At 57.1% G+C, this 17,536-nt stretch overlaps 2 protein-coding genes across 2 annotated transcripts; both read right to left on the minus strand.

Moving 5' to 3' along the window:
- Nucleotides 1-666: 666 nt before the first annotated feature.
- LOC114057620 (leucine-rich repeat-containing protein 70-like) lies at nt 667-3,580 on the minus strand. The gene has a single exon (XM_027884123.1). The coding sequence runs from the start codon at nt 3,292-3,294 to the stop codon at nt 667-669; it is 2,628 nt and encodes an 875-aa protein (XP_027739924.1). The 5' UTR covers nt 3,295-3,580.
- A 3,552-nt stretch (nt 3,581-7,132) lies between these two features.
- On the minus strand, nt 7,133-16,003 carry LRRC15 (leucine rich repeat containing 15). The gene is made up of 4 exons (XM_027884124.1): nt 15,907-16,003; nt 12,573-14,294; nt 9,828-9,970; nt 7,133-9,062 (listed from the first exon to the last, which is right to left on the minus strand). Exons 2-4 carry the CDS (start codon nt 14,287-14,289, stop codon nt 7,431-7,433), a joined length of 3,492 nt encoding a protein of 1,163 aa, XP_027739925.1. The 5' UTR covers nt 14,290-14,294; nt 15,907-16,003; the 3' UTR covers nt 7,133-7,430.
- Between the last annotated feature and the right edge of the window lie 1,533 nt (nt 16,004-17,536).

Below are 17,536 nucleotides of genomic sequence, written 5' to 3' on the forward strand. Positions count from 1 at the left end.
CCCACAGCAGGTCGTGGCAAGAAAAATGGGATGAAAATTATCTTCTTGTCAGCCTGGAGGTGCAGGGGGGGCTTTAATATCAGGGAGGAGGAAAAAGAACAGAATAGGGGAAGAGGTCTGTGTATGATGGGGGTACAGGCACTGACACATCCCATAAGGTGCACGGAGAAGAAGACACAGCACGAGGCAGGAAGCCTTGGCATGTCTTTCCCCGAGGACTGCAGGTACCTTCCAGGGTTGGCAAGGAGATTTAGGCCTGGGCTTCTGACCCTGCGAGCAAGAGTGGTCGTGTCCGCGGTGTGGCAGATCCTGGCCGATGTGTGCAGGGGCTCCAGGATTTCGGTGGTCGCGGGAAGGCAGTGGCAGCCACTGCCTGTGTCGTGATGCCATCTAGTGTCGCTTGACAGAAGGACCGTCAGGCAGGGACACCGCATATGGGCTTCCAGGCTCCGAGTATCGCCGGCGGTCAGCTGGAAGGCATCCCAAAACGGCCTGGTTACTGGGACCCCCACCCTGGAAACGGCCTGACTTCTAGGACCCCACCCTGGGGACGGTCTGGATGCCGGGTCCCCAGCCCCAGGGATACGTGCACCCTGTGGCCAGCACAGCTTCAGATCCCAAAGGAGGACAACGAGCACAGCCAAGGTCACACAGGGGTAGCGAAGCTTAAAGTGGTGCCTGGGCTGGCTCAGGGGTCCCCGGATCACCCAGGAACTGAAGGCTCAGCAGCCTCACAGGAGGCCTGGGGCAGTGTCGGGTGCCCTGGTGAAGGAGGTGGACGAGCATCCCCCACAGCAGCAGGCAGGCTGCCTGCAGCGCCAGCGCGGCCAGCCCCAGGGCCAGGGACAGTCGGCACTGCCGTGGACTGGCTCGCAGGGACCAGCCCCAGGCACGATGACCGCTGGGGGCCAGGGGAGGGGAGGCCGGGCAGGGGCTCATGTGGTCTGGCGGCAGGGGGATGGGAGGCACTGGGAGAAGGACGGTGCCTGCCGGGGCAGCAGCGTGCTGGGGGGCACTGGGGGTGGGCTGGGAGCCAGCTGGGGATGAGTCCCATGTGGTGGCATGGTCCCGCTCCCTGCCTGGTGCAGGAGCATGGTGGGATGGGGAGTGTGAGGCCAATGGGACCGTGCCATGCGCAGCAGTCCTGGGGGATGGCCAGAGTGCCATGGAGGGGGCTGAGACAAGGGAGGTTATGGGTGTTCCCTGTGGGATGGTGGCTGGCCTCTCCCTGGGCACTGAAAGAGCAGGAGGCACTTGTCTGGTGGTGGTTGCCAATGGTCTGGTGGGCACCAGAAGAACAGGAAGCACATGTCTGGTGGTGGCTGCCGATGGGTTGGTTGGCACCTGTGTGGTGGCAGAAGCTAGAGTGGATGGCACAGGTTCTAGGTGGGTGGCCCCAGGAGACTGTAGGCTTATGATGGCTGAAGCTGGCACAGCTGGTGATGGGCTGGTGATGAAAGCCTTGAGCATCACAGTTGATGATGATGGTGTGGCAATACAGGCTGTTGGCAGCACAGTTGTTGGTGTGTTGAAGGTCTCTGGCAGCGCAGCTGGTAATGGGGTGGTGATGGAGGCCTTTGGCACCATGGTTGTTGATGGTGTCGTGATGAAGGATTTGGCCACACTGGTTGTTGATGGGCTGTTGCTGAAGGCCTTCTGCAGCACAGCTGATGGTGAGGTGGTGACAAAGGCCTTAGATGGCACAGTAGGCAATGGAGTGGTGAAGGTGTCCTCCTTTGGCACAGTTGGCAACATGGCAGAGGTGCCCACAGGTGACAGAACAGTTGTCAGTGTCCTGATGGGAAAGGCTGCCAATGACAGCAAGGTTGGCGTTGCTGTGGACAAACCTCCAAGTGATGGCAAAGTTGACATCCTTTGTGATGATGTGGAGTTAAATGGCAGAGAGGGGATAAAAGAAGCTGAAAAAGGCAGAGTAGCTGGGCAGATTAAGTGGTCATCCCTCAGCAATGTTACTGCTTGCCCTGCCAGGTGGGGTGGGCTCTTGCATGAGACTTGGGTGGACAATTTGACCTTCTCACTGTTACCCAGGATCCAGCTGCGCAGGGAGCAGAGGTTGCAGTCACATCTCCATGGATTACCACTCAGATACACTGAGCTGAGCTTCTTCAGGGGGTCCAGGAGCCCTCGGGGAACACTCTCCAGCTGGTTCTTTCGAAGGTTGAGGGTTTTCAGATTTGGGAGAGAAGCAAAGACCTCTTCATCCAGAGCAGAGAGCTGATTTGTGTCCAGCTGGAGGTCCAGGAGCTTACTGAGCCCAATGAAAGCTCCTCTTGACAGGGCTAACAGCTGGTTGTGGGACAATATGAGTTTTCCAAGGGATGTAAGGTTGACAAAGATGCCATCTGGAAGTGTGGCCAAACTGTTCCTGCCCAGGTCCAGCTCCCATAAGTATGGCATGGTGTCAAAAAGGCAGCAGGGGAGCTCCATGATATGGTTTGAACCCAGAGTCAGCAGCTTCAATTTGTTTAAACCAAAAAAACCCTGAGGTGGGAGAACCCTAATAAGATTATTGTCCAAGAGGAGTTTCTCCAGGTGAGGCAGGCTTCTGAGGAACATGGATGGCAGCGCCCTGAGCCTGTTGCTCTGGAGGCTAAGCTCCAGCAGCTCCAGCTGACTGTCCAACAGTCCCTCTGGGAGGTCTTGCAACTCATTCTCATACAACCGGAGGACTTGAAGCCGGGTAAGTTTGCTAAAGGCATTCACAGGAAGAGTTGTGATCCTGTTCCTAGACAGGTCCAAAAAGGTTAAATTGATGAGAGAATCAAAAATGCCTTCTGGAAGAGAAGGGATTGCATTGATGTGCAGGGAGAGTTCTCCCAAATTTTCCAGCCCATCAAACAGGCCTTTGGGGATGTATCTGAGTTGGCTGTCTCTCAACTCCAGCCTCTGTAAGCTTGGGAGGTTTTGGAAAGTGCCCACAGACAGTGCTTCTAACGAGGCACCAGAGATATCCAAGTCCCTCAGGTTGTCCAGATTATCAAAGGCTCCAGGTTCAACTGTTTTGATCTTGTTGCCAATAAACAAAATCTTTATCAGGTTGGGCATGTACCTGAAGGCACCTTTCCTTATAGCAGTGATGCTGGTTTGCACAAAGATCACTTCAGAAATGAAGGGCTTTGCAACCTTTGGGATCTCTTTGACATCATTTTTTGTCCCTCTGTAGACCTGCTGATAGTCTTTGGGCATTTCATATGGATTTTCAACCAGGCTTTGATCTTGGCATTTATGGGGATGGAAGGAGAGGAAGAAAAGGAAAAGGAAATCCTGGTACATTGTCCTGAAAAAAAAAAAAAAAAAAAAGGTTTAAAAAAAAATCAGTTATGAAGAACAGAAAACCTCTGTCCACAGTCACGAATCGTGGCATCACACTGTTGTCCACCTCTCAGGACTCTTCTATTCACATCTCATAACGCATTCAATAAGAAAGAGAAAGACCATACAAGCAAACACACACTGCATTTAGAAGAGTTCACTGCTGTGGGTACAGAGGGATGGAGAGGGAGAGCAAGCCAGCTCCTGGCTTGGCACTGGGAGATGCTGCAGGGGAATAAGGGCTGGATAGGGTGTTCTCTGCCCTCCTTTTCCCATGTTTCAGCTGTAGGCTCAGTGTCTGCCTGGGTGTAGAAGGCAAAGTGCTACTGCCCGTTAGTGCTGCCCCAGTGGGTCCAGTTAGTCAGCAGGGCAACAGCCCATTCATACCACAACAGGAGCAGTCAGCCCTGCACTTTCTAATGAGGGATCAACAAGGGTCCCAGGAGCCAGCCAAGACCAGAGGATCTTGTGTATTCAGAATTTCCACACTATGCTGGGTGGGCTTGCTATTTCCTTGCTGCTTCTCTCAGTTTGGGGGGATCATTTAAAACATGGCTCCTAAGCATCTCCTTTTCAGGATTCTTGGTAATTGTACCGTATTTTGGCCTTGGTTATGCAGCTCTGTCAGGCAGAAATGGTTAACTTGTGAGCAGCCACCAAGCTTTAGAGCAAGGCTTGTTAGAACACCATGAAATGTCCATAGATGAACTCTTTTAATACCTAACATTTACGGCTCTGGCCTTACAGTTAGAAAGTGAAGTGACTGATGCACACCCACTATTAGAGCCCACCACTTCCACGGAAACATTTGGAAACATTCAGCTAACACATTAGCTGGGGTTTAACGACCGTGAGCATTGCACTGGGATTTCCAACTTTTGATTCACAACCCTGGGTGGGAGCAGGGAAAAGAGCTGCAAGTTGCTTCTTGGTGTCTGTCAAAGCTGACATCCAAAAAACTTACGTTGGGAGGGTACATTAGCTATGAGAAGTTATTTTTTTAAAATGTTGATAGGTCAGCAAATACACGAGGCTAAAAACCACTGGGTTTGAAGAGAAACTGATGGGAGGTGGTGACATTGGTTGTGCAGGCTGCCCTGCAGGGTTGCCCAAGGCAGAAGCCACTGCTAGTCCCTGCCCTCAGGGAGACTCAGGTGGAGGTCTGCAGATGTAAAACTGTCTGCTTCACTTCAGCTGGAGGAGCAGCACAGTGGGTGAAATGTGCAGGTTGAAACAGCTGGGTGCACGGGGATGAAAACAGACAGTTCTGAACTGTAAAGCTCTTTCAAAACCCTCAGTGTGATCCCTTGTTTGTCCCACCCCCCAGCAGTGCAAGGTCATGAAGAGGCATCCCCACCCAGCTCATGGCACTGCAACCTCTCCTGCTTCTTGCTGCAAGGAAACAATAAACAGCCCCCCACAGGGCCCCTCCCAGCACATTTTAAAGAGCGAAAAAAGCTTTTGCTTCACTTACTCGGCCAAGCGCTCACAGACAAGTCCACGCTGCAGGAACAAACCACGCCATGTGTGGAGTGAGGACACCGGATGGGGGACCCATCACCTGGCCAGTTCTTTATCCACAGCCCAGGCCCAGGGCCTGGTTTCACATGAGGTCAGGGCACAGGTCTGCGTGGGGAGATAAGGGATGGCAGGGAAGGCGGCAGCAGAGCTGTGCCCTGGTGTGGGAGGCCACAGCAGAAACCCCTCGGAGAGGACTCAGTCACGCACTCCCCAGGCGTTATCTCCTGGCGCCACTTGACTGGTCACATCCAGGCAAACCTGAAGATTTCCAGGCCAGCCTGTTTTGCAGCCAACGGTCTCTGCAGTCCTGTATCTCCAGCAGCGTAACCCACCAGCTTCATAGGTACCACCCCCACTGACACAACAGGAAGCTGTTTCCTTCCTCAACATTCAGCTTATGTAGCTAAAGGTGCAGTTTTGAAGCCATTTGTTTATGCTCATAACAGCGATAACATCTGTGGCTGGACAGATATGCCGATGCCCACGGTCTGTGCTCAGCCCCACAGCTCCACACCAGAGGGCTGGGGCTGAGCGTCCTGTCCTGCACCCTAACACAGGCAAAAGACCCTCCTGCAGGGACACCCAGGGCTGCTGGCTAGTGCAGGGCATCCTGTGGGAAGAAACAACCTTTTTGATGCAAAGACTTGAACTGACAGGATATCCATCACTTCCCAACAGGTAATTGCACTGATTGCATATAAGCATGTTTTCTTTAGCTTTCACCTGCACTTATTAAGATTCAGCTTGTGCTTGCTGGGCTTCATTGCACCTTTCTTGTCAAATTCAAAAACAAACCACTGCACATTTTCAGCAGCTTCACTCCTTTCCAACATCAATGCCGTATGTATCCCAGTACCCACTTGGTGCCAGGCTGTTCCAGAAGCTGCAGAGTAGCAGGAGCTGAAGCGCATGAGGGGACAGAGCTCACAACAGGATTGCCAACAGCCACCCCAGGCCACAGTGTGGCAGCTGTGCCAGGGTTTGGGGAACTGCATCCAGCTGCAGCACCCTTGGTCCAAGCTTGGAGGTGGCCATGCCAGCATCTCCTGGGAGATGTCTGAATCACAGTGGCAGTCCCCTGTTTGGGAGAGACAGCAGGATGACTGTGCAGAATTGTGTCTGGGAAGCAGTGTTGCCCATCTGCATTGCTCCCAGGAGCATGGGGCTGGCAGTCATAGAACCATGTAGGTTGGAAAAGACCTCTAAGATCACCGAGTCCAACTGTTAGCCCAGCACTGACAAGTCCACCACTAAAACATGTCCCTACATGCCACATACACACATTTCTTTAATCCAGAGGTTAAAGCAAGGCTGGAATCACAGCCCGCTGCCAGGGCAGGTGGGGCAACGTGGCACAGAGATCCTGCCCATCCCAGGTGGGCAGCAGCAGGGCAGGGGCTCCAAGGACACACAGTCCAGCAGTGGAACCAGCGCAGCCCCAGTCAGGGCCCCCTGTACCCTCGCCGCTGGGGCCAGGCCGGGAGGGGCACTCCGAGGAGGGCGGCGGGGCTCAGGGAGGGATCCCCCGGCACTGCCCGACCCGCGGAGCCCTGTCCCTGTCGCCGCGAGGTGGAGCCGCAGCACCGCCCCACCCACACGCACAGACACACACGCACTTACACCCCCGTGTGTGCACCCACGCCCGCTCGTCCCGCGGGAGCATCCACCTTACCTGGCATCCCCTGCGTGGGCAGCGCTGCTGGGACTTTGTGCCTCCTCTCCACGGGTCACAGAATCAGCATCACAGGATAGCCGAGGAAGGGGCCAGTGAAAGTCATCTAATCCAACCTCTGCTGCTGAAGTTCTCTGGGGTTCGTTACTCAAGGCTTTGTTCAGGCGGCTTTTGAGTATCTTCAGAGAAGGAGACTCTACAGCCTTGCTGGGCAACCTCTTCCAGTCACCCTCGCAGTAAAGTTCTTCCTCCTCTTCAGGTGGAATTTCCTGCATTCCAGCTCCAGGCTGCAGGGTTGCGGACCAAGCCCTGGCAGGGTATGGGGAGGACCAGCCGGTGGACAGCTGGGCTGGAGCTCACCCTGTAGCCAGGCAGCCCATGTCCCTTGCTGGGTAGTCAGTAGCACTCACCCACGTGTCCCTTGGACACCCCAAAACCATGCCCTGAGAGTTATTGCCAGGCTGCAGCTGGGTCTCTGCAGGGCAGGAGGTGGGGCTGGTGGGCTGCAGTGGGCAGAGATAAGAACACTGTGAGCATGCCAAAGAGCCGCCTACTCACCACCATGCACCTGCACCACACCACACCGTGCACAACCCCACACCAGACCCCAAAAGATCACATCGACCTTCACCACCTCTCCCAGATGCACAGGCAGATGTGGGGGAACAGAACCATTCCTCTCTCTGCCACAGGAACTGGTTGCACAGAAATGATATATAAATTTTAATTATATTTGAAATATACAGGAAACACATAGCTTGGAGAATAAGTACCACCAGGCCAGCTGCTGTGGAGAGCTCAGTGATGGCTGGTGACCAAGGCAGCGGTAGCAGAGCAAGAGTGGGTGCTGTTTCCCAGGCTGGCTCAGAGGTTTCCAGTGCAGAAGCTGGCACCTACCCAAGCTCTAGGGCGTGGCAGGGAGACCTGGCGATGTGGCTTCATTCCCATTCTGTGCCGTGACAAGGACACTGACCTGCAGTGTGCCACAGTGGGAGTGCAGCACCCAGGCACCCTGGTACGCCGGCCTCAACCCCTGCACTTGCTCGGGAGGAGGAGGAGGGAGGCGAAGGGTGAGCTGCTGGCAGCTTGTGGCATCACAAACCATGCTTACAGTGCCCTCGGGGTTGCTGTAGGTGCACTGTCCTGGAGTATCCCTGTCCCAGCCTTTCTTTGCAGGGCCACCAGGTCCTCCCAGGCACTCCAGCTGCCCCCGGGGGACCTCCAGCAGGGACTGTCCCTGGAGAGCAGTTGGACTGGCACAGAAGGCTTGCCCATGGATGAGGGGCTCAGCAAAGCCCTGGAGCCAGCGCAGGAGATAGGCAAGGCGGCAGTCACAGTTCCAGGGATTGTCAGACAGCCCCACACGCACCAGCTCATCATTGGCATCGAAGAGCCCCAGGGGCAGGTGGACCAGGCGATTGTGGTCCAGTGCCAGGGCAGTGAGGAGGGGCAGCCCAGCCAGGAGCCCTGCTGGCAGGCTGGAGAAGTTGTTGTGGCTCAGCTGTAGTGCTGTCAGTGCTGCCAGTCCCTGGAAAACCTCAGTGGGCAGGTGGCCCATGGCATTGTGTGAGAGCACCAGGGTCTGCAGCACCGACAGGTTGGAGAAGAGCTCCTGGGGAAGCGTCTTCAGCTGATTGCGAGCCAGCGAGAGGTGGAGGAGGCCAGGTGTGCCAGTGAAGAGGGTGGCAGGCAGGGTGGCCAAGCGATTGCCCTCCAGGCTGAGGACAGTGAGGTTGAGGAGACCAGTGAAGATGTCGGGGGCCAGGCTGCCCAGGGCATTGTGCTGCAGATGCAGCCGCTGCAGCCTCCCAAGCCCGGTGAAGATGCCAGGTGGCAGCTCCTCCAGCCGATTACCATCCAGGTGGAGCTCAGTCAGCTGGCCAAGTGCCCTGAAAGCACTGGGGGACACCCTCACCAGGAGGTTGTCACTGAGTTTGAGGAGGCGGAGGGTGATGAGTGGGGCCAGCAGCCCCTCTGGCAGCTCAACCAGGACATTCTGCGAGAGATCCAGGGCCTGGAGCCGCCGGAGTGGGTGGAAGATACCAGGGGGCAATGCCACAATCCTGTTCCCCAGCAAGCGCAGGTCCTGCAGGTGGCATGCAGCGGTGAAGAGCCCTGGCTGCAAGGAGCTGATGGCATTGGCACCCAGGGAGAGCTTGCTGAGGCTGGTCAACCCCATCAGCACCCCAAGACTGACTGCTGGCAAGGGGTTTCCTGACACCTCCAGCTCCGTGAGGCTGGGCAGCCCCTGAAAGGCACCAGCTTCCAGCTCCTGGATGTTGTTGTTGAGGAAGACCAGCTTGGTGAGGGTGGTACTGGTGCCCAGGGCCCCCCTGCGGACACTGCTCAGGGCTGTCTCCACAAAAAAGAGCTGTGTGGCACTGCCTGGCAGGCCCGCCGGGATCTCCCGCATCCTCTCGTCTGAGCAGAAGACTTTGGAGGTGTCGTAGCACTGGCAGGTATGGGGACAGGATGGGGACAGCCCCCTCACCAGCAGGGACCCCAGCTCCAGCAGCACGCAGATCACCAGCCTGCACTGGAGAAGGAGCCAAGTCTCACCCCCTGCCTCGACAAGGCAAAAATCTGCACCCACAGGCAAGAATGGGGAGTGCTTCCCTCCCAGATCTCTCCTCGGAGTTCTTACCCTCTGTCTCAGCCTGCTCTACTACAGCCAGAGTGGTGCCACCCTCACCAAAGATCCCCACATTCTGCAGAGCAATGACTGAGGTGAGATCCATGTGTGTCTGTGGGAGGAAACAGTCTTGGTGGAACCTGTAACCTCATGTGTCTCCAAGGGCACAAAGCCAGCCTCTGGGGCAGGGGAGCATGTGCTGCACACAGTGGGTGATGGGGACAAAGCTGCAGGGCTGCTCTGCACTCAGGGGCAACGGGAGTGGGCTCCAGCGGTTGTATTTCCAATTGCCCATCGTGTACTTCTTTTGCCACAAGCAACCAGAGCAGCATCAAACATGCCCAAGGGATATTCAGCCTGACTAAACGCCTGTTCCCATGGGAGGCACTTTTTGAGGCAGTGACCTCTAGACCTCTGCCAGTCCTTCCTTACTTGGGATACCTACCAGTGCTGCCTCATGATGGGGGATGTTGCCCACCCCACAGTAATGCCCACCTGCAGATACACCTCATCCGTGGGGCTATCCTGGACTTACACTGACACTTGAGAGCAGAGCTGGGCTTGGCGTTTCCTTTCCACCACCTCACTTGTTTTCACCAGAGCCAACAGTGGCTCCCACCCATCCCAGGCCCCCCAGACTACCCGAGCACTGTGGCCCCCACCACTTACCGAATGTGGCATCGTGGAGATGGTCACCAAACCTGTGGCAGGTTTGCAGGGATGCCGCTGGCTGAGATGGAACAGTGTTTTCTGGGGCGGATGGGAAGCCAGCTGACAAGCTGTTCCTGCTGGGGCGGAGCTGCCCCTCACTGCTTATCGGCAACAACAACCCGTGTCCTTGGAACACTTTGAAAAATAACCCAGTCCCAGAGGACTGGAGGTGAGGCCAGAGGCAGCTGCCCGTGAGCATCCTGGTGAGGAAGTGGGGTCTTGGCCCTGGACATTCACTGGCCCAGGGATAGTGGCAGGGGTGGCTCCAGTTCCACACTGAGGTCAGCAGGCTTGCTTCCAGAAACCCCCTAGGAGAGCCCCAGGGCTTTATTAAATCTCACTAGGAAATTATGCTAGAAGCATCTGTGCGACAAGAAAGGGGACCCGGCACAGCTTAGCAAGGCAAATGAAGGTTGAACTTGATGATGTTAGAAGTCTTTTCCAACCTTAATGATTCCATGATTCCATGGAGAGGGGACCACTGGGGGACCATCATGGTGACAACAGGTATTTTATATCCCAGCCAACAGTGGAATGGCAAGGGCCCATGGACCAGCTGGACCCACTAGAAGTTTCAACCTGCCTGGGGGAGCAGCACACACTACCATAAGGACTGCATTGCAAGGGCCTGTATTGTAACAGGACGGTGTGGCAGTGGCCATGGAGACACCCCCAGGGTCAGGAGAGGGGACACTTTACTGCTGCCCTGATGGAGCAGATGGTGATACAAAGAAAAACTCAGCTGACACAGTCCTGCAGCAGCCAGCTCTGAAGGGAGCCAAGCAAGCTCCTCCCCACCCCAGCGGTGGATTGCACAGGACACAGTCAGTGGTCTCCATTGAGAAGTTCACTGTGGTGTCAGCACACTCTCCAAAAGCCATCTGCTGCTGCTGGATAGCTGAGCCCTTCTTTGTCCCTCAGCCCAGGCTGGAGTCCCGGGACCAGCAATCCACTGTAACAGCAATGCACTAATCCTCTCCCAGCCCCACCAGCCTGTACAGGCTTTCTCTCAACACTATAATAATCTCTTAGGAGTGGAAATCAAGCACAGCCCCTGTCCCTGCTGGGCCATTCCCCTGCTGTACACCATGAAGAAGTAAATAAACAGTTCCTGGCACTGAGGGTGGACAAAGGCACTTTAATGGAGGGGTCACACATCAGCACCCAATGGCCCCATGACACAGTCCTGTGTCCCCTGTTGCCATGCAGGACCCAGCCCAGAGGAGTGACCCATCATGTGCACCAGCGTGGAGCTGCTTGTGCCAGCACTACCTCCTGAGGTGCTGTGAGCAGCCAGCACTATGGGGATGGCCACCGAGTGTGATCCTTGTCCCATGGCAGCAATCCTCAGGCAGCCTGGTGCCACTGCAGCACACACGAAGGTGAGCTTTGCTACAGTTGAAGGATGGGTGTCCATTGGATGCAGGTACTGGGGCATCCATTTGTGAATTGCAGAGCAGCTAGTGCTTGCTGACCCCCCCACTTGTGTGCTGCCAGCATTCCCACTGCTCAAGGGCTGTGAACAGACAGGGGGACTGGGCACATACAGGAGGGCACTCAGGAGAGGAAGAAGAGCATAAAGAAGCTTTGTCAAGCTGAACAGGAACAGGCTGCTTGCCAGCTGGTGAAGGACGCATGAGGGTATCGAGGACCAGGGATGGGCTGCAGCAGGAGCAGCCCCAGCATGCTCCAGGCGCCCAGGGCCACAAGCACAGGGGCCTCTCCCAGCCCCTGCAGATACTTCACACCCATCGTCCCACTCCTCTAACTCCCCCTGCAGCAGGGCCAGTGCAAGCCCCCCAGCACCCCATGGGCCTGAGGCAGGGGGCTGCAGGCAGGGACACGGACACGGCACGGTCAGCACCAGTGTGCAGTGAGGACTGGGGGGTTGCCCCTATCCCCCCTGATGCCAGCACACTGCCCCGTGACTCTCCTGGCTGGAAGTGCAGGAGGGCTGCAGGAGGATGCCGGGAGCAGGGTGCTGGCTGTGCTCTGACGTGCCCTGCCTGCAGGCAGGGAGGGCGGCTGGGACGCGGCTGAGACACTCAGGGTGTATCAGTCTGGCAGCAGCCCAGCCCCGCGGGGAGCCCTGCCCGGGCACAGGCGAGTGACAAGGCGAGTGACTTGTGCGAGTGGCAGCACAAGGACACGGAGCTCTCCCGGGGCGACCGTGCTCGCTCGGCATGGTCTGACGGCTCACCCTGCCTGTCCAGGCAGGGGCAAGGGGAAGGCAAGGCAGGGGCAGAGGATGGCGAAGAGGGGCTGGGCAGGGATGAGGGCAGCAGGCAACACGAGAGCAGAAGCACTGCAGGGAAGGATGCAAGCTGAATGATGGGGAGGTCCTGTTATTTGGGGTAAGCACCATCATTACCAGGCTGTGGCTCCTGGCTCAGGAGATCCATCTCAGCACCTCTCACCCCAGCTGCCGGATCCTGGGCAGGGAATGAGCACAGAGGCTGCACTGGAGGCAGGAGGGGCTGGGGATAGAGGGCAGCCACAGGAGATCACCCAGGGGATGTCCTGCTGCAGAGCGGGGGCAGGGCAAAGCAGAGCAGGACAGTGGTCAGTACATGCAGCACACAGGGTGATGTTGTCCCATCCCAGTCAGCAAGGACAGCTGATGCAGTCACTGTCATGTCCCTTGACCCCACAGAGAGGGCATGCCCCACGAGCACCTCTCCCCCCAGGGTCTGTCAGACACTCAGGCTTCATTCGGCGCCTTCATCCTCATAAGCACGACGTGGCTCTTCTTCCTGCAGCCGTAGACCACCAATGCCACCAGAGCAGCAAGCAGGGCCACACACACCAGCACAATGACTGCCACCACTACCCCGCTCTGTATGCGTGTCAGCCCGAACTGCCCTCTCTCCTCCTCCTCCTTCTTCTCCTCCTCCCGTGGGGAGATCGGCAGCCCCACGGGGGGCTCCGTCCAGGCGCCCTCCAGCGAAGCTGCCTCAGAGCTGTGAGCAGGAAGCTGGGTGCTGGGATGAGGGGAGGCAGTGGGGGTAGCGAGGAACTGGTACCGTGGCAGCTCAGCGATGGGGGTGCCCAGCAGGGCAGGAGGCTGGGCACACAGCGGGGGTGTCTCACCCACCTTGTGGGGGTTGTCCACCAGCCAGCCCTGCAGGGGCAGGATGCCCTTGTCACAGCACCAGGAGTTGTTGTGCAGCCTCACCTCTCGAAGGGTAGTCAGGGGGGAAAAGATGCCAGCAGGTAAGTATTCCAGGCCATTGAAATGCAGCTGCAGGTGTTGCAGCCCAGGGGTGGCCCTGAAGAGGCCCCGCGGCAGTGCCTGCAGCTGGTTGTGGTGCAGGGAGATGTTCTGCAGCTTGGGCAGCCCCTCCAGCACCCGGGCATCCAGGCGGCGCAGGGCATTGGAGTGCAGCGACAGCTCCAGCAGCTCCCCCAAGCCCTGGAAAGCCCCCGGTGCCACCGACCGCAGCCGGTTCTTGCTGAGAACCAGGAGCTGCAGCTGGGTGAGATTGCTGAAGACGGCAGTGGGGAGGCTGGAAAGCTCATTCTCGTAGAGCCACAGCTCCCGCAGGTTGGGCATGGGCCCAAAGGCACTGGGGGAGATGTCCCGCAGGCGGTTGACGTGCAGGGTGATCTTGGCAAGAGAGTGCAGGGGCAGGAAGATGCCACTCGGCAGAGTGGTGAGAAGGTTATTGGACAGGTAGAGCTTCTGCAGGTTGCTGTTGTGCATGAAGAGCTCCGGGGACAGTGTCTCCAGCTGGTTCTGGTGCAGCCCCAGCTCCTGTAGCTCTGGCAGCCCATCAAAGGTTCCCTTTGGGATCTGCCGGAGCCGGTTCTCATAGAGCCGCAGCACCTGCAGCCGTGCCAGCCGCTCGAAGGCCCGGGGTGGCAGGTGGTCAATGTTGTTCCTCGCCAGGTTGAGCTTGATGAGGCTGGTGAGCTGGTCGAACACCCCCTCCTGCAGCTCCTGCAGGTTGTTCCCGTGTAGCTGCAACTCCTTGAGGTTGCTTAGGTAGGTGAAGTGGGAAGGCTCAATCTGGAGGATCTGGTTACTGGAGAGGAGTAGAGATTCCAGCTTGTCCAGAGGCTCAAAGACCTGCACAGGGAGCTCCTGCAGCTTGTTGCTGGCCAGGCTGAGATAGCGCAGGTCAGGCAGGTGCTGGAAGGCCCCGGGGCTTATGCGGGACAGGTTGTTCTTCTCGATGCGCAGCCCAATGAGCAGGGAGGCGTTGCCAAAGGACGCGTCACCCAGCTCAGTGATGCGCGTGTTAATGATCTGAAGGGTCATGGCATTCTCAGGGATGGGGCTGGGGACCGTGGTGATGTCGGCACCAGAGCATTCCACCTGGGCACTGCGGACACACTGGCACTGCTCTGGGCACTGGGCACTGGCCAGCTGGATGCCCACCAGCAACAGCAGCCACCACTGCCAGTCTCCCTGCTCCATTGGGCCTGCAAAAACAAAGGTGGGGGGTTCAGCTCCTGCAATTTCCCAGCTCCCAGGACCACTGCCAGGGAGCTGGAAGGTTCTTTGTCCCTGGAAAAAGCCACCAAGTCTGTGGCCATGCTGTCCCCAGCATGGCAGTGAGGCAGAGGAGGGCAGGTGAGGAAGGCTGGGAGCAGGGAGGGCTTGGCACAGCCCAAGCAGGAGTGCAAAGTGAGACAGAGCTGGGGGCCACAGTGCCTGGCTGCCATACCAAGGCTATTAGCAACATCCTTGGCATCCTACCTCTCTTGGCTCCTTTGGCAGCCAGGACCATGGTTTCATGTTTTACGGAGTGTGATGAGCTGCTACCAGCAGCACTGGCCTCTTGGCACGACCGAACAGCCCAGAACTTCACCAGATCCAGCCTGGGGCATCTGCAGCCACACAGGACCCAGGGTGCTGGGTGCTCCCCCCAGCATCCATGAGTACCCTTCCAGCTCTGCCTTGGCAGAGAGCAGCTCTGAGCGCCTGTTGCAGAGCCAAGAGCAGTGCCAGCACCCAACACCCAGACATGCTTTAGCTCATCCTGCAGCAGCTTGGGTCAACAGGACCCTTGCCAGCTCCTCAGCACAGGCTGGGTACAGGGGTGGCCCTCTTTTCACCCCATTCCCAGCAGAAGGTTTCAACCCTGGCTGGTTTTTGCCGTGAGAACAGGGTTGTCTGTTGTGGGCACCTTTTGCAGGCTGGTCTCAGGGGCAGTGCTTAGGGAAGCAAGGGCTTTACAGTGAAGTTCTCCATTCCCCTACAAGCACAGACACCATGGAACCCTCTCCTCCCTCCCTAGATTAAAGCAGCAGCCTTGTGCCAGGCTGCCGCAGAGCAGACTCCCTCTAACAGCTCTGAAGGCACAAGAGAGGGGGAAAACCTTCAGCTCCGAGCACAGCTCAGCCAAACAGGCGAGTCCAGCAGCACAGGGGTGCAGAGTGCCCCAGCTGGCACAGCACCCCAGGGTGTTGGAGCACAGCCCCTGTCCCCCTCCCTGCACTCCCTCCAAGGAACATGCTTTCTCTCAGGCAGGGAGGGAGGAACCCTCCATAAGCCACAAGAGTTTATGTTTCCCATATGGAAACAATCTGCATCCAAGAACAGCTTTGTTTATAGTGAGCCATTTATAAACTTCCCCAAAGAATCAGCACATCAAAAGCCGGGCTCATGTCACTCCCTGGTAATGCAGAGCAGAGAGCATCCATACTGGAGAGATCTTCAGGAAAGGCAGCTGGAAACAATTGATCTTCTTTTTTCTTCTAGGGGCAAAAAATTTACAGACCAAGAGGCTGAATATTCCCTACTGCTCAGCCCCTCAGCATCCCACTGCTCCTAACATTAGCCCCCCAAAATGTTACTTTGCCTCCCTTAATTTTCTCTATTGGTCATTATTTGGGATACATTGCCCGAGTAACTCTCTCAGCTCCCACAGTGTCTAAGTGGTCTCACTTTTTTTGGAGAAGCCTTGCAAGACAAACATCTCCATCAAATCAAAAGGTGCTGAACATGCAGATCCCACCAACGCACCACCAACCCTTGGAGCTGCCCTGGCAGTCACCCAGACCCAGGGCTGCTAGCAGAGAGGAGACTTACCCGAGTGTCCTGCAGCCACGAACGCCGAGTGAGCACAGCTATGTGCTGGCAAGAGAGCTGAGTGTGGTTCATGCTTCCCCTCCCAGTATATAACCCGTCCAAATCAATGAATCAGCACAGGGGCAGTGTCGAGGTTAGGGAAAGCGCCGGAGCAGAGCTGCTTCCAGCTCCTATTTCCTTGGCAGAGCAAGCATCTCAAGGATGGAGTTTCACTCTCCTGAACCCCAGTCCTCTTGTTTGAAGACAAGAAGACAGCCCCATGAACATGCTGCTCATGTCAGCCAGTGTAGCAGCTTGGCCCCAGGAACCCCCCTGGTCCCCAGTGGGACAGCTGTGTGCCCTTCACTGGTACTCTTCACACCAGGGCTGCTCCATGGCATCACCTCGGCCCCCACATAGCACTTGTCTCCCCATCTATGGCTCCTGCAAGTGTCAGGACCTCCTGCCCAGGACTGCTGGCACAGGTAGACCCCCAGTACACTGACCCTGCCCATGCCACAGCTCTTATTCCCCCTACAGTCACAGATACAAACAGGCCAGGAACCCCTGAGGACACACTCCAGGCTCTGTCTTGTGAGCACCTCAACCAGCCCTGCCAGGAAGCAGGCACCACGCCAGAGCCCGTGGCTGTGCAGGTGCCAGGCTGCTTCAGAGAGCCCTCAGCCCAAGCCAGAGCACTTCCCACTAGCCATGAGGAACACTTGGGCACTTAGGAACATCCATTGCAGGCATCCCTGCAACTCCAGAGCAGCACACACTGCCATCTCCCAGGGGCTGCCTCTGCTCTGAACCCTCAGCAGTCCTGACACACAGGTGATGGAGCCTGGCACACAGGGGTGTTTGGGAAGCATCCAAGCCATCCCATGCACTTGTTCAGGGGCACCTGATGCCATCCCTACCCTTCCCCCCTCCACCTACATGGGTACACAAGGGTGCCCTTGGTCCCCACCACCTAGCCCAGGTCTCCCCACCTTGCCCACCTCTCCAGGGCAGTCCCAGTCCAGCAGCTAACAGGAGCGGATATTCTGGAGGAAGTAGCTAAGGAGAGTCAGCATATGTGGCCCCTTTGGGCTTCCTGGAGCCAGAGCAGTCCTGTGCTAACCACAGGGCAGCTGGAACTTGCCTGACCACATCTAATCCTGTCTGAGCCCACCCATGTTTCCATCAGTTGCAGCAGCTCAGGTCCCAGCTGGTGCTGACAAGCTGCTCAAGATGGGAACAGCATGGTGCCGCTGCCGGAGAAGGGGGAGGAAGGTGGCCTCCATCCCCACGCCGCAGCATATCGTGCTGTGAGGGGTGGGAGGGTGCAGGGCAGTGGAAGGGACAGCGATCCTGTTCAGAGAGGGGACTAGACCAGGATAAACAGAAAACTGCAAGGATGGAGAGCAGAGTTCCCAAACAGTCTTGGAAGGAGGAGACTGGGATCGTGGGAAGATGGTAGGGAGTGGGACCTCAGCCAGAGGCAACTGCCATGACTGCCATAGCCCTGGCTGCCATAGGACATGTTGGATGGCCATGGACCCCTTCCCAGCTGGGGATTGAGCACAGAGGCTGAAACAACTCCCCGGCCATGCTCCCTGACTGCTCCAGAGCAAAACCCAGACATTTGGGCACAGAGAAAGGGCATTTC

Source organism: Empidonax traillii, unplaced genomic scaffold, assembly GCF_003031625.1.
Source record: "Empidonax traillii isolate 1590-97213 ecotype Southwest subspecies unplaced genomic scaffold, ASM303162v1 scaffold138:size3245559, whole genome shotgun sequence".
NCBI classification, from domain to species: domain Eukaryota; kingdom Metazoa; phylum Chordata; class Aves; order Passeriformes; family Tyrannidae; genus Empidonax; species Empidonax traillii.